General features: G+C 41.6%; 1 protein-coding gene across 1 annotated transcript; it reads left to right on the top strand.

Annotated features, from left to right (window-relative positions):
* The first annotated feature begins 2049 nt into the window (after window positions 1-2049).
* Window positions 2050-12458, top strand: CD79B (CD79b molecule). The gene is made up of 6 exons (XM_063300511.1): window positions 2050-2208; window positions 7349-7402; window positions 8330-8611; window positions 9494-9612; window positions 10895-10936; window positions 11647-12458. Exons 1-6 carry the CDS (start codon window positions 2139-2141, stop codon window positions 11743-11745), a joined length of 666 nt encoding a protein of 221 aa, XP_063156581.1. The 5' UTR covers window positions 2050-2138; the 3' UTR covers window positions 11746-12458.
* The last annotated feature ends 8819 nt before the right edge of the window (window positions 12459-21277 follow it).

Here is a 21277-nt window from a genome sequence, read left to right as displayed (position 1 = left end):
CAACCTCACATTTGGCCTCATTAGGCAGAACTCTTACCAACCAAAACAAAGCGAATTGGAAGGGCACCAGACTGAGACAGGCTGCTTTAAGGAGACCCCAGCCCACATCACCTGTTTCCAGCCCCATGTCCACAAATGTGCTGTCAGATCTAGCTCCATCTTTTGGAGAGGGATGTTTTGAAACAAAGCCTGGAATTCCTGGATGCCCTCACTGGAAGCAGGTCCCATCTAAGCAACTGCTTGCTACTCTCTGTCATAAAGTAATGATAGCCAGTTGCTGGAACAGAGACTGATCTGGGGAAAATGACAGGGATTGGACAAAGAGCAATGAATAGGCATCCGTTTTCCAGCAGTGTCTAACAAGATGCAATAAAAACAGTCAAAAGCACACAACAAGAAACTCAATTAACAGTAAAAAAAAAAAAAGGCTGTATTTCTCCATTTAAAAAAATTAAACTAATGCTTAGCTATGACAAAGGGCATTCCTAAAATACATGACGCATAGTGTGATACCTCCAGTTTCATTAAAAATCCACGATATTGTCTTCATAGCAGTAGGGTAAAGTACGAAAGCAATCTTAGTCAACAGACCATATACAGGCAAAAATTTTAAGTTTGTCATCTTCCAACATGGCTTAGTAGGGTGCTACATTACTTTTAAAACAAGCAGTATGAAATCTCTTTCCATGAACATTTGCTGATGTCTTCTGTTTCCTACTTTCAAGCTTTTTGTTAATACGTCCACGATGTAATGTTTTTCTTCTTAGTGGGAACGGTATGTCCCTGTAGCACATTAATTCTGAATGTTCAAGAAATGTCCCATTGGAACAGAGAGTGCAGGCAACAGAGTAAGAGGGAGGGATCCATACAGTACATGACCTGGTACAATACCTGTTTCTCCTGGCCCCAAGAAGTTAACATGAAATCCGATTCGGTGATGAATAGGAATAGATAATAAAAGGGCCATTTTTCTAGGTGTGTGGGTGTGTGTGTGTGTGCATGTCAAGCTGACACTATAGTAGGCTGCCCTGATCAGTATCAGGTATAGGTAGGAGTTGCCTTACAGATTTCTCCCTAATACAAATGCAGAGGCCCATCTAAACAGCTACAACTATGGGATGGCCATAGCAACAGCCAGAAGGGAGGGAGAAGTACACCTTTCCACTCTGTGAATTTTGTGCAGGAGAAAACCTGCATAGGCCACCAATATGGAGCCTATAGAAAGAAAAAAAGGGATCTTTACAATCCATCTGCCACAACACATATGACAACTCTCTTTTACTTGAACAACTTTTTAAACAATAGCTGCATTCACAAAGAATAGACAGACATTGAATTGGAGCCTCCCTATTTCAGAGAGCCTATCAGATGCAGGTTTCACTTTGGGGGAGTTTTCAGAAATATTTCTGGCTGCTTCTGGCACCAGAATGATGAGTTAGATAGCACTCACTGTCTGATTCAAGAGGTTTATTTTTATGCTCACCAGTCCATCCAGTGAATGGCTGCTGGGACACGCCCAGCTGGTTGAATGCATTCACTATCACATTCAACTGTCAGCACAAATTCAGTTAAACAAATGTAGATTTGCTCCAGGAAAAAAAGGCCTTTAAATGACTGAACTGGTTGCTATGTGTTAGCCATAATAAATTATTTTCAATTATTGTACTCAATTGACGTTCTTATTTTTACTGCTGCTTCTTGTTCTTAGTTGTTATTTTCCTCTGTATACTGCTCTGGACTCTTTTGAAAGGAACAGCAGGGTATAAATAAAATACAAATATTCAAGGCACACTGTCCACAACAAGAGAAATGGTGGTGAACCAGAATAACTTCCCCCACTTTCCATGTGACACCCCATCAGTAAGTGCAACTCTTGCCAACCACACTGCTCAGCTGAGGCACCCCTGCCCACACAACGGGTGTCACCCTGTTCAAAACCCACCCTCGCCCACAAATCACCCGAGGGACTGCCCCTTGACAACTGAATTTACACACACAGGAAACAAGAGCTCTGCCCAGGAGAGCCTCAGCACTTTCATTTTGTCAAAAGAAGGAACTGAGGGTTGGAGGTGCTTTCACAAAGCTCCAGTTAAGCCCAATCCAAGATACCTTCCTTTCATCTCAGCTTTTGACCAGCTATGGCAGCTTCTTCATTCCAGATTTGCAAAGACTTTGGGGCTATGCTGGGGCTCTTACTTGTGGTCACAGGTATGGCTTCTTCCATCTCACCTCCTCCTTCAGCCAAATCTATTAAGATGATTTAAAGTCCTAGGTAGTTTCATGAGGTTTGCTGCCTTTTTCGTTCCCTCTCTCTCTCTCATGAGCCAATTTGATTGTCTTTTGGATAGAAAGACAGGGCCTAAATAAGCAAATATATAAAAGCTATTTTTATTGGCCTTTCTAAATTGATACCCTCCAGATGCTAGCACTAGAAGTCCCAGAATTTCCACAGTGCCAGGTTGACTAAGAATTGTATTCCTAACACATGAAGAGGATACCATGTTGAGAAGGCTGGTCTGTGTTCATAGTGGGCTGAGAGTAGGATCGCAGGTGAGGGGTTGTCTTACAAAAAACAAGGTGCACCCAGCTGGAAGAGATAGAGGGTGGCTTTCCAGTTATTCTCTGAGACTGGGGGAAAAGGTACCAAAAGAGAGAAGGGGAGGAGAAGAAATAAAACCAGATTAAAAGAGGGATCAGCAGAAAACTCTGTTGAGAATTCAGTGAGAAGCAATACTAAATGAGAGATAATGACATCCTCTGAGTTTTTGAGCACTTTTTATTTTAGAAATGAAGTTTTAGGAAACCGCAACTAAACACTTGAGGCCACTTTCTACAAAGACACCAGTACTCCAAAGACAGTGTGGTCTTTTCTGGATGGTGGAGATACTAGTTGGGGTCTTTGGTAATCTTTGAGTAAGGGCTGGAAATGTCTAAGATGGATCCCAGGACATTCTGCTCCAGGGAGGACCTTCTTCAGCCCCCTCCTACTCCCCCCCAGAGTTGTTCAGGGTGAATTTCACAGAAACAGGAAAGAAAAATGTGTTCATTGGGCTGTTACCAAAAAATGCAACACTTCTCAAATTCTGCTTTGAATTTGAGGAGAAGAAGCTAACATGTTGGTGTTTGCTCTCTAAAACAAGAAACCTTCTGTTTGACTCTCTCCAGAGAAGGGGAAAGCAGCAAAGATGGGCTTTCATATATTCTCTTGGGCTGAATAAAAGGATGGTGGTACTGAGACTTCTTTATCCAGCTAGGATAGCCAGATGTAATGGAGGGCAATTTAATTGTTGTATAAAAGAGGTCATTTCAGCAAGTCTGAGTGTAAAGTGGAATCATTTGAGGTTTTTTATTTAACAATATATGGTGTCCTGTCCTTTTTTCAAACTGCCCCCTGGGCTGAAATAGGGCTCTTCTCAAATTAAGACCAGGAATACTGTAGAAAAAAATTACTCAGGTCTAAATGTTGTGAATCATATTTTTCTCTCATCTTACTCCTAAAGAGCTTAAGATGGTATGCACGGGAGCTCCACAGTTTTGTTGGGTAACAATGCAATCCTAGGTACGTCTTCTCAGAAGTAAGTTTTATTAGGTGCAATGGAGCTTCTTTCCAAGTAAGCCTTGCATTTCAGCCTAAGGCTATAATATTGAACTCATGGTACCTGGCATCATAGGTTTTACTTTTCAGCACACATGAATATGATTGACAACATTTCATCTTCCTGGGCAGAGATTAAGTATAACGGGATGGGATCTTTACCCCCATCTTGTACTGAAAAGGTATGCCTGAAGCATGATCAAATTAACAGGAACTAAATGGGTGAACATTATTATATTGTTTCCTTTAATAATTTTAAAAATAGTTATTCTATGGAGAGAATATGCTGTTTTACTTTTAGGAAGATCACTATGACGAGATTCACACATCACACTAACTCATGTTCTATTTAATCATGAATTATTCAATAAACCACAATTTGTTGGGTTTACCCAACACACTAAGGCAAAGTCAAATAAATAACATTATGGTTCAGTATGATGCATAAACCCAGTCAATGACTAGGTTTACAGTGCTTATTAAGCCATTACGTAGTTGGTTTGGTTTTGGCAATGAATCCAGCCAACTGTAGTTTATTAGTAAGATTTGCAAATGTACCCCAGTGGGCAGTAGACAGTGAGTCTTGAAAACATAGAAAACCTGAAGGGTGTGGGAATAGGAGCTCTCATATCCTCGACATGTGAATACTCTACTCTGCAATACTTCCTTGCAGGTCCTAACTTCTGGATTAAGATCTCACTTAATATCTTTCTGCCGCTTGCTTTTCTCAGGGCAGCATATCCAGACAGCCAGTTTAACATGCTCTCTTCAGTCCATGAGGTAGCACAAACTATGTCAGTATGATGCAATCCACATCAGGAACAAGAAGGGAGAATGGTGCAATGCAGGGCAAGATAAGGTGCAAAGACTGGTGGGTTTTCTTACCCATGAGAAAAACATTCAATTGCCCTTATGGGGCTAGGAGAAGAGGCAGATTCTGCAAATGGATTACAGTGGTGGACTTAGTCATCTGTCAGAAGCTGATTGGGGGTTATTCAGTCAAGTAGGAGCAGCTGTCCCCTCCTGCTTTCCTGAAATCCTCTAGATACAACCAGGACTGTCACCTGATGCCATGTATTAGGTGCTGTAAGTGTCCATGGGATGGGTAAAGGTAGATGTGGGCTTGAGCTGTCAATAGTAAAATTGCCCTGTGAGTGCTTTTGCTATTATGCATGGACTGTCAGTAGGAGCTGAGAGGCAGGGCATTCAGTATAGTGCTTTTGTTGCTGAAACCTGCTTGTTTGCATGGGTGGCTAGGGCTCATAAGAAAGGCATTCAGCCCTACTGAGCCCCCCACTGCTCAGCCCCTGCCCACTTTCTGGGTTGTCTGCAGCATCTGAGCTACAGGGAAGACATCTCCCACATCCCCCACAGAACCTGCTGCCACCCCTGCATACTTGCTGACCCGGTTGCTGACATGGTGTGCAGAATATCTGGGAGTTCCCCGTCCATGACGATGAGGGGGTGGGGGTAGCAAGTACTGAAGTGGAAAATTCCTCCAATTTCAGCCAGCACACCATTGTGTTTGACCTGCTGACAGCTGATTTCCCACTTCAGCACCCACCACTGTGTGTGACCTTCCAGCTGGGCTGCCATCACACCACGTAGGGAATCTGGGATGGAAGAGGAGCTATGGCTTCAAACAGACTCTCCCCACCATGTAACCCACCTGTCAGCCACTTCAGAGAATGTGCCCACGCCGCAGCCAGATAGGAGCTGGATGGCCACACAACCCTCACCCCCACTGTTGCATCATCAGCTCAGTCATCCCCAAGGTGCGACACATCATGGCAAACAGCAAAGCTTATTTCAGGGAAGATGGAAAACACGTCAGCTTTGGTGGTTCAGAAAAACCCAAGGTCACCTGGCCTTGGCTATGGACTGGAATGAGAGGAAGGCCATGACATGTAGAGAAGTCCCAAAGAGTCAGCCAGACAGCCATCCTCAAGCTGAATTTAGGAGGACCTGTAGATATCAAGCCTGTCCCTGTGCTTTTTATTAGAAAGCCCTAGCCCATGTCCATAAGCCTCCCCACAAACAAATTTTGGATTTTAATGTTAAGATTTGTTCATCAAAATTTGTACTCACATTTCTGAATTGAAATTCAGCAACATTTTTTTAAACGTCTTGTTTTGTTTGTTGAACACTTGACTTTACAATGACTACTTGCACATCTCAGTTAAACAATCAGTTACTGAAAGGTTACCTATCAGCAAGGCATAGCAGTTTGGTGTTCATGCTGCTTTTTCTTGCTGGGAAATCCTTGTGAGGTCCAGCAGCCAGATGTGTAGACTATTTAGCCATGACAAGTCATGTTGCCTGGGGTGCACCACAAGGAGGCTAGTCTACATTGCACCAAGTTGGGCTGAGAGAAAGTGATTGGCCCAAGGTCACCCAGCTGGCTTTCATGCCTAAGGCAGGACTAGAACTCTCAGTCTCCTGGTTCAGAACCTTAACCACTAGACCAAACTGGCTCTCATATCAGCAAGTGATAGACATTAGTGGCTGGGTCTACAGATTGTACTAAGCCATAAATTATGGCCTGCCCATTACAGGGACTGGGCTTACACAACTCAGTAAAAACCTTATTTGATGAAGGGCTCATCCTCACATCCCCTTAATATGCCCTGATGACAGCTTTTATATGCAGTTTCCCCATGATGTTTGCCTTCCTATCATTCCCCAGCAAACAGCTGAGGCAACTTAAGGCCGTTTTCATCTGTTCCAGTTTAAAGCAGGGGCTTCCCTCTTCTCCCAGGACAAAATTTCCCATGGACCTGATCTTAGATGCAGCTGATGGTATGGTCAGGGGTTGGTGGTCTACCTAGAACAGTGTTTCTCAAGCCTGGCAACTTTAAGATATGTGGACTTCAACTCCCAGAATTCCCCAGCCAGCAAGTTGAAGTCCACATATCTTAAAGTTGCCAGGGTTGAGAAATGTTGGCCTAGAACTATTTGGCCCGTTAGGCTGCTACAGCAGTCCTCCCCACCTCTAGTTGCTGGTCATGTCCATGTCCTCCATGACCATTTTGGCTTGGGTGGCAGGAGATGAAGAAGATAAGCCCTCTCCCTCAGGGGCCCACATACACTCACCCAGCGCCCACACACACACACACATTAATGAGAGCAACTGGTGGTCATTTTTTGGAACAGTAGTAATGCCTGGTGATGGGGACAGAAATGGAGCCAGGAGAATCCACGTATCAACTTCTTTAACTTGTCCCACAATAAAACTAAAGAGAACATTCATCGTCCTTGTTCCTGAGTCAGAATAGGGCTCGTCTGCTGTGGCAGTGCAATTGATGCCAGTCTACTTTTCTGCCAGCTCACGGGCTGGAGGATAGCATGTTAACATGGCTGCCTGGTTATGTCCCTTGGGAGATGCACTGACTCCTTCTTGTCAGATACTGCCAAACACCAGTTTCTTCCCACCATTTCAGCCTTTGTCAGATTGCATTGAACACTGATTAGAACTGCTGCATCTTTGGATGTAACATGCAAAATATCCAATCTTCACCAAACATTTACACACCCAAAGACTATCCAGAGCATATCCATCATCAAAATTTACAGTAGCGAATTTGGGGGAGGCAAATGTTGCTTGATTTTATTTTACATTTGTTTAGACCATCCTGCCTAAAGGCATAGAAGAGAGAAAGAAAATCAAACAGCACCAAAATATGCAACCAATTTCAGTTCTGGTTGAATGGACAAAGTGGCCCTTTTTTCAGAGTGTTTTTCCTCTTTCCCCAGGTATGACAATCACCAAAGCCTCTAGTGAAAGAAACACCACTTCACAGAAACGAGGTATGTCAGTGCTCTCAAGATAATACTGTCTTCTAGTTCCTATTTCTGAAATTCCCTTGCAGAATCTTTTTTCCAGGGTTACTTTGAACCGATTGCTTGATTTTGGGCACAAGACCTGCATGGCTGCTATTTTTGGAACAATTTAGGGTCTGCAAAGCAATCCAATGTTCACATTTATGTCAAGCCACTGGGGGCTTTATGGACCTTTGGCCATCCTGTCCTTGGACCAATCCAAGGACTGTGTTTCCACCTTTATCTTGTTTTATTAAGAAGCCCTGGCAACAGCTTCTCTCCTCCATCTGGCCACCCTTTCAGCCAGAGAGCCTTGGATTCCATAAGACGATGAGCCCTTGAAATCCCAAGAAGCCAGTCTGAACTAAGAAAGGACCAGCCAGTGCCTGACTCTATCCAGCCCCCTGCTCCACCTGTCAGTCCCATCCCAAGGATGAAGACAAGGCAAACCAGGTTAGGAGTATAGCTACTATACTCTGGTAACAAATGAAGACACAAACCAAATATGTATCCCAATCAAAACTAGCCTTCCCCACCCTGGAACTCTCCAAGGGTGTTGGGAAACCTTCACCTATTGCATAACTGTTTGTCATGAAGCTTTCAAGGGTACAAGGACCTTCCTAGAAAAAACAACTCCACATCTCCAACTAAGAAGAGTTGACAGCCATCTGCCACTAGTCAGGAATTAGCTGGAACTTGGTTCATGCTTCAATACCTTACTTAGAGAGACCTGCCTTCCTAGCCTAGCACACGCCAGATGCTGGCTGCAAGTGATGAACCCAATAGTGCAGCATTCCTGAAGGGGACCTGGCTGGGGAAGATTGATAGAAAGTCCAGTAAAGATATTTACCTTTCTTTCCATCCTGCTCTCCACCTTTTTCTCTCTTCACTGTGGGCTTTTCTTCTTTTATACAGATACCACTTTCATGAATGTGATAAATACACGTTTCATTGCTGCAAGATGGGGGGCCCGAATTTCCCTTAGCTGTTCTTTTGGCTCTCTGGCAAGTTGGCATAAAGAGACTGAGAAGGGCAAATATGAGAAGATTGTGAACAGCTCCAGAGTCCAGGTGACCAGAAATACTTCAATGGTAATGATGCAGATCAACAAACTCCAGCACGCTGACAATGGCATCTACTACTGTGACATCAAGAACATATCAACGCAGTGCTGTGGTATTGAACTCAAAGTCATGGGTAAATCTTTAATCTTCTAAATACCCCCTCTTTGATGCTGCATGCTTGGGCACTGCCATCTGTGGGCAATGCCCAAGCAATACTCTAGACACCTGTAGTTCTTGGCCAGAGAAAATACACCAGCTAACATCTAGGGCTCTGTCAGTTCACACTGGCAGCCTGTCTTAGCTAGATATGTAGTGTTATACAAGCCAGGGATACTTAGGTACAAACATGCAATACTTGAACTGCATCATGGGATCTGAATTCTGTCCTAGGTATAGCACAGGACTATCTCCATTTCAAAGATGGAAATGAAAACAGTGGCCCAAACTGGATACTTCTGTCAATGTAGTTGGCCCAGGAGATATGACAGGTGGCAGTCTACAGGCAAAGCAGAGAAGTGAGGTGGGGTCATCTTGTTGTTGCTGTTATATATAACTTAAAAACAATTATAAAGAAAAATAAAAACTAACAGAAACTAATATATGGAATAAAGAAAGAAGAAAAGAGAGGAAAAAGAGAGAACAAAGCCAAACGTGCAGAAAACAAAATAAAGAAAGGAAGTATAAAGAGTAGCTTCTGATTTTCTTTACAGCAGTTATAAGTATAAATATAAATTTACCTCTTACTATATAGTCACATCATGATTTTCATTTTTTTCTATAATCTATTTTTTTAATCATCAGACCCATAAGTCATAAGTTCATCTTTTTCTTTCTATAAAGGGTTTCCAGTCAACCATAAACTTAGATAATGTCTTTTCTCTAATCAGAGATGTCAGTTTGGCCATCTCTGTAAGTTCCATCATCTTCACCATCCATTCCTCCATTGTGGTAATGTCAGATCTTTCCACCTCTGTGTGTATAATAATCTCACTGTGGCTCATCTTGTTTTTTGAAGGTATCAGCAGCTATGAGCAACTGCAGAGTAGGAACAATCTGAAAGATGCTATCATCTTAATCCAGACAATTCTTCTTGTCCTTTTTGTGAGCATACCTGTGTTCCTAACCCAGGGGAAGGTGAGTGAGTGGGACATTCATAACAGCAGTTCTGTTGGGGCCTTGACTGACCACTAGAATACAACGGTGATCCTTGATATGATTGCATGCGGGTGGCTTCTCACTGAATGCTGATCCAAAGGGGCTCTTTGGCATATTGAAGAGCTGCAGGAATATGGTCCAAGATTTGGATATCTATGGGACTACTTTCTCAAGATGGAATCTGGGGGGAGGTTTCCTGCAGACTCAATCCCCAGGAAATGTCACTAGTAAGGATCAGAGGGTGAGCCTTTTTATTCTCAACCCTCTTCCTCTGGAACAGCTGACTCCACATACAAGGGCGGCCTCTTCCTTATTTTCATTCTGGATAGCTGCTAAGATCTGGCTCTTCTGAAGGACCTTTGAGGAAGAACCTGATAGTTAACTCTTAAGTAGCACCAGCATTAAAATACATCTGGCATGATTTCATTTCTTGTTTCATATTCTGCTGTTTTTATAAATGAACAAATATAAAATATGGACAGATAAATGAGAAAACGTTTGAAACAGTATCATGCAAACTGGCATACAAATATTTGAAGACTGTGGCCTCCAGAAGCAACAATCTGAACAAACTCAAAGGTCTGCTTAAAACAATGCAGGCTGAGAAAACTCTTGCTGCTGAGCTTGTTCCTGAGCTGTAGCTTACCCCCACTTCAGCTCACCCACCCCTATGGATAGCACAGCCTTATCCCTGGTGCCCTCCTGATTTATTGAACTGCAGTTCCCATCATACCAGACACTGAAGCAAATCCTCAAAATAGAAGCTGAGGGCCGTGAATGGGCTGAGGTAAGGTCAAGTGCTTTCCTTAGGATGAAAAATATATACTGTGAAAAGTACCCAGGCAAAGCCGAAGGGGGAAGATAGGGTAAGGGGACCTTATAAAACAGATGGTGAAGAGAGTATTTTCTTGTTTTTGCCTCTAATCAAATGGATTTCAGAAACAATCTCAAATATTTCAAAATCAGACGTGACCGTAAAGTGAGCACAGAGAGACCAAGAAGCGATTCCTCTTTCAAATCATCACCTTTCACCTAAAGGATCTTCCCCAATTAGTCAGCCTTCTCTGTTGTCCATCTATAGAGAATAAGATTTTCCAAATATGGCATTTTTAATAAAAAAAATCAAGATTGCTGGGTAAATAAGCCCAACAAGAAATAAAAGAAAAAGGATGAGGAATGCTTGGCCAATAGATCTCAAGTGATTATCAGAGGAAATATCAAGATAATTGAAGTTTTATTATATATCTGTATTCCATTTTAGGGTGACAGAAAAGATGCCTCTGGGGAGGAACACACTTACGAGGTAAGCAACAGAGTGAGAAATTCTTAATGATAAAGCAGGAAAGGGAGAGAAGACTCTAATCGGGATCTAGTCAAGATAGGAAACAAACGGAGTCTACCTGTAAGTGGAACAGGAATGAATTTGCCTGTTCAATTGTACTCGGTTTCTCATTTCCCAACTTCAGCTTGTCATCTTCCCAACTCAATATCAGTCTGCAAAAACAAACAAACAAACAAACAAATAACCACATGAAAATGTATGTATGATATTCCATGCTCGGCTGTCGTCTTCAGGCCAGAGAATTGTAGCCAGAGGAGTTTAAACTCAGTAGAGGAGTCTATTCTTTATATGCAGAAAGACCGGTGTTCAATTCTCCTCTTCTCCAGGCAGGGCTTAGAAAAAGTGTATTTTGAACTCTGGGGAGCCACTGCCAGTTAAAATGAACAATTCTGCCTTAGATGGATCTGGTTCAATATAAGTCAGCTTTTTCCATTCCTGACTTCTGGTTGAACATCCTGCCTGTCAAGAAGCTGGACTAGATGAGCCTTTTGTCTGATTAAGGAGGATTCCTTTTATGTCCCTGTAGGGTATCTCTTGGCCAGTTCTTTTACTGGCATATAGAGAAAATCAAACTGAGTTAGAAAGCATGTTTCTACCCCCCCAGAACAAAGCAATTTCTTCCCTGTCACACTTTCCATCCATAGGTTGATTCTATTTTTGTTCTTCAACAGGGGCTGACGGTTGAACTAGCTGATACATATGAAGACATTGGTACTTACCAAGACAGAGCAGAGAAGTGGGATTTGGTGGAACATCCGTGTGAAGAATGAAAGGGCTTGCAGCTTGGAATCCCACAGCTGACTTAACGAAAGGGGCACCAGTTCCTGGGGCAACTAGGATCCACTATAAAAATTCCACTCTAGAGAAGCTTAGGAAATTTTGCTTGTCTCTTGCTTGCAGCTGAACTGCTAGAAACTACTAAAAAGCAGCATTCACAAGCTCCAGATTCCCTGGGGTTGTTAAGTCAAAGGCATACAAATCGGGAGAAGGGAGAAGACAGGTGGACACAATTTGAGGTATACCATAAAAATGAAAACAAAAATAGCTGAGAAGAGAGATGAATTTGTGAATAGATGGGTTTTCTGGTTTCAGTTTGCTCACACACTCCATCTCCCAAATGGCATCTTCCTAACCGAATAGGTTTTCTGCCCTCACTCCCAATTTGCCAGGCAATAAAACAGTGAATCTGATTAACTAATATCTAACATTGCGTTAGTTCAGTTTCTTCAACCCGGTACTCTCCAGATGCACTGGGACTACTACTCCCAGAATTCCTTGCCATGGTGGCCATGTGGAAAATATCCAGAATATATAAGATATAGGACACATTCTACAGACAATGCTTCCTACTGAAAGCTACAGTTTTGCAGTTAGGATTTTCCTTCCCAAAACTCATGGGAAAAAAAAACTTTCTAGCATCCTTATGAAAGAATTTAAACATATCTGTTGAACTTTTCAAAATAATAAAAAAATTTAATACTAATGTTTTTCTCAAATTTTGAATTAGCATATTACTTGTTTCAGGGGCATGAAAAAATGTATGCAAGCAGTCATGTATGTCTTCTAATTTCTACATTACAGAGATCTGAAGTTGTAACATTTTTAGTTTAATATGCATTACCAATTTCTTAGGAACAGCATTTTCCATCCGGGCTGCTTTGCTAAGAGCAGCAGAACTATTTGTGAATAATTGTACCATTTGGTCAATGACAGCTCTCCCATCCAGGTGCCCTCCAGTTGTGTTGATTTCAATCAATCAGCATGGCCAGTGGCCAATGCTGGGTGAGGATCATGTGAGTTTAATTCCAACACATCTGGAAGGCACCAGGTTGGGAAGACAGTAGTATATGGTAAGGACTACAGGGGTTTTTATTCCTGGGTGGACCCATCTGTCAATGAGGAAACCTACAGATACTGTATTTTGAAAACAAAAAACAAAAAACTTTTGAACGAGGAGACACAGAGTTGGGAGAGATGATTCCTTTTCTAAAAACATGCCTCTCAGAAATGGCTGGAGGTATTTTGCTGCCTAATATGGAACAGCTGTGACCTCATAGGCATTCATTCCTAACACAAAAATGGCAAAAGGTATGTTGTGAAGTCGCAACACAAGCTCTACCCTTTTGTACTAATTTTGCACACATGACTATATAAGGGGAAGAGCTTGTGTTGTGATGTTCTAATGCACGTTTCACCATTTCTAACCCCTCCCCCTGAACACCTGTGTGTCACTTGTTCCCTCATCCAGATCAAGTGTTTCCAGCTAATGCATGAGGCAGAAAATACCACAAGCCCTTTTTCCACTGCTTGGCAAGAAAAAAAACATAAAAAAAAAAAACCCCAACCATATATTGTCATTTCATGCTATCCCAAAACAGCCTGTTAAGGTAACCCTGCCATCAAACCCTCTCCTCACCAAGAAAGTGGCAATTCAAAGCCACATCCCACGTATAAAACATGTATTCAATTATTATCAAGATATTGGTCCAAATGACCTTTTATCTGTGACAGAGGTGCTCTACTTCATGCTGCTTGGGCTTATTTTTCTGCAAGTTACTGATCTGGAACCATTTCCTTCCTGTTCTTTCACAAAGTGAAGCTAAATACCTCTTCTTTTTGCAGCAGGAAAATGGGTGCGGGAAGCAGGGGCTGGGGGGAAGCAGCCTTACGTACAGGCAAAAGCAGAGAGCAGAAAAATTAATTTTCATAATTCAGTTTCAGTTCTTCCTACTATGCCCCCTCTGCTCTGGTTCTACTTCTGAGGTGGCATCCATTCCAAAAACTAAGCTTTATTTTTCTGTTTAGAATGAATCTCAGAGCTGGGGTTCAAACTCAGCTGCATTTAAAAATCAACATCCCACTTTTTCTTTCCAGTCTGTAAGAACTTAACTTGTCCTGAGCCAGCTACACCCAGAGCCTGTTTTATGCAAACTGAAAGACAGATAAAGGAGCACAAGGCTATCAATGACCATTAGTCACAACAGTCATTGCAGGGGCAGCATCCTGGGGATCTCAGGCAGGAAGATGCTATTCCCCCCCCCCCATTTTTGCCATCCTTTGTCTGAGTTATTTGCAGCAGGGACAAGGGACTGGCCCATTGTGATAGCTCTCTGGAGAAATGGGAAGACTAAGAGCCACATGTTCCATTTTGTAGCAACTATTTTGTAGCCCCAGAGCTTCTTCTGACCACTGCTTTAGAAAATTAAACCAGAAAACTCATGGAAATTGAACTGTGCTACAACAAATAAGGAAAAAAAAACATGGAAGGCAGGCTCTCCAAATCAGCCAAATCCCATTGTCCTGCCCACTGCAGCCCTCAAGCACTCACACAATGTAAAGTGTGGTCAGTCCATGGATAACCAAAGCTTGTACAATGATTTCATTCAATCAGGTGCCAAGTTCTACCACAAAAACAGAGTTCTGAAGCTACGCCTATAAGCTCTGGCTGAAAGGAGCCCCTAAATGCTCAGCACTGTCCCTTAGGTCACTACTTAGGATCAGACCCATGTCCTGGCTGTTTTTTTTTTCCCTTTCTCAAGCTGACAATAATAAAAGCTTTTTTACCAAGGTTGGCTCTAGAGTAGACTGCCACAAGATGTTCTGCTGCTGTCTTGGTATATTCCACAAGCTCCCCAAATTTTTAAACTCATGGCTCATTACATACATGAGTGTAAGAAAATGAGCCATTTGTAAGCATGCAGTGTGTCTCCTTCCTCTGGCTCCTCTATCCAGTAACTCCTGTCTGAGCTATAAGTAAGCAACCACAGCCAAAGGCCCAATGCAGAGTGAAGGCACCAGTATAAAGGAAAAACATACTGGGCTCATTCAGAGGTAGACTTGTATTATGTCCCATATAAGACATATGACTGCATCCTGCCTGACCTGATCTTTATTTGAGTTATTTAAAACAATTTTACTCCATCCTTCATTGCTACCTAATATTTTGGGACACAAATAATGAATTGTTGAAAGACTAATTACAAAAAATGAGTTAGCTATTGACTTAGTCATATTTAGAGCAGACTTATAAAATCAGTAAGATTTAAAATAGTGGTAATTAGTTTGTCTGATTAATCCAACCAGGTCTATTCTCTTGATTCCACAATAAAGTTGCTCAGATTCATTGAGGACTCCTAATGGGCAGAGTCCATGATGGTAATTGGGGCAGCATCTTGCCATATTGTCTGGGACTTCTTTTGACCTCTGAAAAAGGTGCTTTCTAATATGACCTTGTGGGTTTCTAACATACCTGTGGGTTCAACCTATGCTGCTCTTGGCTCCCACAGGGGGGCAGGAAAGGGCAAAATGAACTGGATCTGGGAAGTTGTTAGTGCCTCACTTCAGGAGAGGTAATGCAAACAGCCTTGAAGGAGGCCATGGCGCATTCCTCCTTTAGAGGTGCTCTCAGAATCCAGCTGTACTTGATAATTATCATGGATTAAATATATCCCTGCTTGGTTTCAGACCTAGGCATGGGACTAAGATGGCAATGGTCACTCTAGTTCAGTGTTTCTTAAACTTTTTTCTCTCAGGACCCCTTCCCACTTTTAAAAATTATGGAGGACCCCAAAAGAGCTTTTGTTTGCATGGGTTATATTTACCATATTAAAAATTAAAATTGATGCATTTGCTGCCACTACTGCTTCTCACAATTGTTTGATGTGATTTTAATATTATATTATTTTTCAGCATAAGGTGGCAAATAATTTTGATTCCGTGGATCACAACTTGAGAAATGCTGCTCTAGTTGATGACCTTGTCAGGATCATGATAGGATAGTGCACGTTCCCTCATCCTTCCGAACCTTTCAGCAGCCTTCAGTGTTATTGACCATGGTACCCTTCTGGATCACCTGCAGAAGTTAGGGGTTGGAGGCCCTGTTTTACAAGGGTTCTGTTCCTTCTTCAGTGGGCAGTTCCCATCACTGGTAGGGGGAAAGGAGAGGTTGACACTATGGCCACAGTTATGTAGGGGTGTGGTAGGTATCAATCTTCATTCCGTTTAACATTTCCATGAAGCTGCTAGGAGAGGTCATTCAGAGGCTCCAGGTGAAGTATTATCACTATGTTCAATTAGGCACCACCACTTTGGGAATGGCTGGAGATGCCATGGAAATCTTCTCTTGGTGCCTGGGGGCTGTTAGTGTCAGGACTGTGTTAAATTGTTTTGTTGTGGTTGTGTGAACCTCCAAGAGTCATGAACTGTGATGGTATACAAATACAATAAAACAAAATATAACAGAAATTGAGCAAATAACCATTTCAATTATATTTTTGTAGATTAAACACATGGCAGATTTATTCTGCTGCCAGGAATATTGTAAATTAGAAATCATGCAGGGCAGCCCAAAGCTGGGGGTAGGAAACCACCGAAAAAGCCTCTTTTGTAATAATCTATAACACATTTCCAATAACAATCTTTTATAAATAAAATAAGTAAAATAAAAATAACCTCAGCAGAACATCTTAAGTTATAGGCAGGCTGACATGAGGACAACTATTCTTTACTTTATTTCCAAAGGTATTTATTGCTTTAACAGTAAGTAGAACCATCACTTTGAATTGGGCCCAAAAGCAAACAGACCACAAATACAATTGAAGGGGGTGGCTATTTGATGAGGAAGAAATCTTTCATTTGAAAAGAGGGTACAGGTTCACATTAAATATCCCTGTGTAAATTTAGATGTACAGATACACGTTCAGTAATGGTTTCCAGAGGGCTGGCTGTGTTAAACTTTTCCAGCAAAACCTGCACTGAAAAAGCACTTGATGAAGTGGATTCATCCACAAAAGCTTAAGTGAGAATAAATGTATTAGTCTTTATTTTTATTTATTTATTTTGGTGCCTTTGAGACAGTTTTTGACTCCTGGCGACTGCTTGGACAAGTCCCTGCAGTTTTCTTGGCAAGATTTTGGAAGTGGTTTGCCATTGCCTCCTTCCTAGGGCTGAGAGTGTGTGACTGGCCCAAGGTTACCCAGTTGGCTTCATGCCTAAGTCAGGACTAGAACTCACAGTCTCCCAGTTTCTAGCCTGATACCTTAACCTCTATTAGGCCAACTGGCTCTATTAGTCTTTAAGGTGATCACAAAACTATAGAAATAATGGCATTGAAATATGTTGCCAGGTTCTGTGCAACAGTGCTCAAAATTTGTCGGTTGATGACCTGTGCTATAAACCAGATTTAATGAACACCAAGTTTGCCATATTAGAGTGCTTTGTAACTTGATAGATACAGCCTTCCACATACTAACCTTTTATCCTCCCCTATACACATCTAATGCTCCTCCCACTTCTTTTAGATAGATAGATAGATAGATAGATAGATAGATAGATAGATAAAATTATATATATATATATATATATAAAATTTTAATTCATATATCTTTTATACTAGCTTTTCATATTTTTTTAAGATTTAGATTTTTATGCTTTTTTAATAACTGTACCCCACCTTCCTTGTGATGGTTTGTGACCATAATAAAGATTTGATTTGATTTGGTATGTAATGCATCTCACCACAGTGCAGTGCCTGTGCAGTTTGCTGCCCAAATGCTAAGTGCTAATGGAGAACTCTGAAGCACTTTCCCTACCCATTTGATGCTCTTAGATAGCTCCTTTCCTGCCTTGTTAATTCTTTAAACCACACTGTCTTTTCCACAGCCTAGTCCTCTCTACAAGCATTTAACAACAACTCCCAGCATCCCCAATGAGCAAGCCACATAGTCCATTATATTGGAGGCTGCTAAGCTAGGAAACAGTTCTTCAAAGAAAATGTGCTCCATTTTGTCTTTTGTGTAGTCCCCAGCTATGATGCAACTTCATGAGATGCAAGTGACCAGAATTTCATAAGGTAGTCTAAATGTGATCATTATCTGAAACCAGCTCAGAGGGAAAGGAAGTAAAAAACACACCCAGATGTTTCTGCCTCTTCAGTTACTAGACATCAAAGCTGGATGGGATGCGCACTTCTTTCTTTCCCTCCCACAATGTCTATCCTAGGAGATGACCTTTATATGATGTTATCATCATGCCCATATGAGGCAAAGCCCAGAGGGGTTTCTGAGAAGAGGCCCACAACTCACCTCCTAAATCTGTGTTTATTAATGGAGTGACATCAAACCTTTTCTCGAAATGTCACAGACAAGAAGATCCCTGGGCTGGGTTGCATAAGCCCATGTGGGTGTGTTACCAACAACTCAGCAACTGATGAGTAGACAACACACTTGGCATCTAAAGATTAGCATACTCACCATCATGACCTAGAGAACAAAACTCAATTACTAAATCCTCCACATTTTGAACACTGAGTGTTTTATTTTGTTTTCAAAAGAAAAAAGTTTTTAGTTCTCAATGGGACTAAAGCCTAAAAGTTTCATTTAAGCGTACAATGAGCTAAGTCAATACCATAATTGTGCCTAATGAAACATTATACAAATGGCAGTAGTTGTTACCACAGTTTAGGATCCAATAAGGATTTTTTAAGGAATGGACTAAGAACTAAGTCTTCTCTTCCTCATTGACAAAAATTGAGTATTAGCAACATTTAAATTATGTAAAAGGTATTTTAAAGTTGTACACCTCATGTATTTAAACAATTTATATAGCCACCCAAACAACATGTGATTTAGGGCAGCACACACAAATGGAAATAATATATAATAGCAAAAATACATTAAAAATAATAAAACATATAATTACCAACTTCATCTAACCAAGAACAATCAAGATGGGCACAAAACCTCGCGCCCCAGTGCCTAGAGGAAAAGTCAGGTCTTAAAAGTCTCCTGAAAGACAGCAGAATCAGGGCCATCCACATTTCAAACTGTCCCATAAGGCAGGCATGGTAATAAAGAAGTACATCTCCTGGGTCCTGTCAGATGAAAGTGCTTACGTGATGGGTCCTGGAGAGATATATAGCATAATAGGCAGCATAAAGATACCATAAACAATAAAATTTTCAGAAAATGAATTCTTAGCCCTTTTCTGATGTACTTATTTTAAAGAACATTTAGGAGAGTGTTTTAAATATTTAAAAAGAGCCTTTATCTATTTATAATTGCACAAATGTTCTTGTAAAAATGTTTTTACAGTGTTAGGATGTGAAGCTCACAAATGTATAGACTGGTTTTAGCATTAATTAAAATCAGTATAAAAATCAGCACAGTAATAAATGGGGCATTTTGGAAAGGCAAAGAGGTGGCAGAGTCCATCCACTGAATACATCAGTCTTGTGTCAACACCAGAGAACTCACACACTGGGAGTTCCATTCCTTCAGAAATGTTTGGAGCACCTGAGATATCAGAAAAGATGGAAGACATACAGAAAAGACGGGAAGAAAGAATTCCCTTTCCCTACAGACTGAACCTTGGAATCAGTGCTACTTTCCCCTGAATTATGGAATAAATAGATAGGCCTCTAAAATTTTCAAATGCCATTTACATTTTGTTCATAAAAATTTGATGCACTAGCATAAGATTCTACTGTCCATGGAGACTAGGATGGGCAGCTACTTTTCCACATGATAAGTGGCAGGAGGTTGCATATAAACATGCAGACACAATGACAACCTTTCCACTGTTCACCCTGCCACACATTCTTAAACAACACCTGCACTATTCACCCACCTGAAATAAACCAGAGCACAGAAACCCATACATACATGTTCTTTCCCTGGCACACACATTTTGAAAGTAGGGTTTTTCCTTTGGTGCATATTCAGGTTCTCAGAGTTTGGGAACCATGGCAGGGAGAACTCCTGACTTTTAAAGTGTCCTCTTGATGGGATGGAGGTCACCCTTTTCTGCCACAAAGGAGAAAAGAGCATGTAGGCAGCTGGGATGAGCTAGAAAAGCTATAAAGAGCAGCAGAGAAGAATGAAATAATACAATATACAAACTACAATGTACCCCAAAATGCTGGGGGAACAAAATTACAGTTCCCCATCCTGAATTTTTATGAAGACTCCTGTCCTGGTGTTGCTGCTCATCTCTTCTCCAGCATCCAGCTGATGGTTGATCAGCTAGATCAGAGCTGGGCAATCTGTAGACCCACACACAACTCCAAGAACCTCTTTTCTAGTCCCAGAACCCCTCCAGAGCTGGCAAGCCAAAGTTGGTGGATCTTTTAAAAGGTTTGAGAAAGGGAGGTGGAAAACCAACATGTGTGTGCTTTAAGCCACTCATTCCACCCCTTAATAACAATTTCATAACCCTCCCAGAGAGCAGTTTATTTTTTCCAGTTTTGAAGGAAGTTCATACGTCATCCTTTAAGTCTCCTCAAAGAACCCTAACCTGTTAGCTACACTCAGGCCAATAGTGCCCTGGTTTCTGAGGCCTCCAGGCAGAACATAAAGGCAAAGCACAGCACCCCAGGGCAGAAACAGTTGCCTACGCCTGAAGTAGGATTTGGGAAGTGGGTGGGCTCCCTAGTCTCAGCAAGCTACGCAAAGAGCTTAGTGGCCACACAAAGAAGTTAGTGGCCACATGAAACCTGCAAGTGCCCTGTGATCTAAGCATTTCCTAAGGTTGCAGGCAGGGAAACTTTCTCATTCCCTGCCATTTGATCCTTTTAAATGGCAATGCCAAGGTGTGGCTGTGGGACCTTTTGCTGATGTGTCATTCTCACCCTAGACCAGTAGCCTAAGCCTCCTTAACACCACTTTTATGTCCAACAGCATCTCCATAAATTCAGGCAGGGGGACTGCTAAGTAGGAAAATGGTTTGCAGTTGGGAAAAACAGGAGGGAGAGCTATGTCTGCCACCATGAGCTCCTGAATGAATGGTGGGCTACTAATATCAATCAATATTTCTTCCATGCACAGTATTAAGCAAAAACAATCAGTTGAGAAAACTCTGTTTAACAGGAAACCAGACATATTAACAGTGCAAAGCAATCTGCTTGAGGCACTACCATGACAAAGAGATGCTTTAGGATGAAACTGGTGCCCAGCTGGTGTAATATACTATATATCTTTTTGCCCATTTGAGGTCTGCTTTAGTTATCAAAATGTCTTGGGTCAGGACTGAAAATGGAGCCATATTCTAATGCAAGTCTTTGCTGGGCTGGATCTACAAAAATTAGTATGCCAGTTCTTACTGTTGGTTACTATTCTTACTGTTGCATGTACAGTAAGCAAATGCCAGTACTTACTGTTGGTTTGGTCAGTTTCCGAACAAAATTCAATTCAAAGGACTGGTTCTGATCTACAAAACCCTAAAAACCAGGCTTTGTGAAAGACTTTGTGATGAACGTGCCTGAGTGCAAAGACTAGCTCCTAAGGCCTTGTTCCTGGCCCAGCACTG

Source organism: Candoia aspera, chromosome 4 (assembly GCF_035149785.1).
Source record: "Candoia aspera isolate rCanAsp1 chromosome 4, rCanAsp1.hap2, whole genome shotgun sequence".
In the NCBI taxonomy this organism is placed as follows: Eukaryota; Metazoa; Chordata; class Lepidosauria; order Squamata; family Boidae; genus Candoia; species Candoia aspera.
This window is presented reverse-complemented; position numbering and strand designations above follow the sequence as displayed.

Coding starts and splice junctions, on each gene's coding strand:
- CD79B (XM_063300511.1), top strand. CDS start 2,139: ATGGCAGCTTCTTCATTCCAGATTTGCAAAGACTTTGGGGCTATGCTG. Junction 8,612..9,493: donor TATTGAACTCAAAGTCATGG/GTAAATCTTTAA, acceptor TGTTTTTTGAAG/GTATCAGCAGCTATGAGCAA. Junction 9,613..10,894: donor TGTTCCTAACCCAGGGGAAG/GTGAGTGAGTGG, acceptor ATTCCATTTTAG/GGTGACAGAAAAGATGCCTC.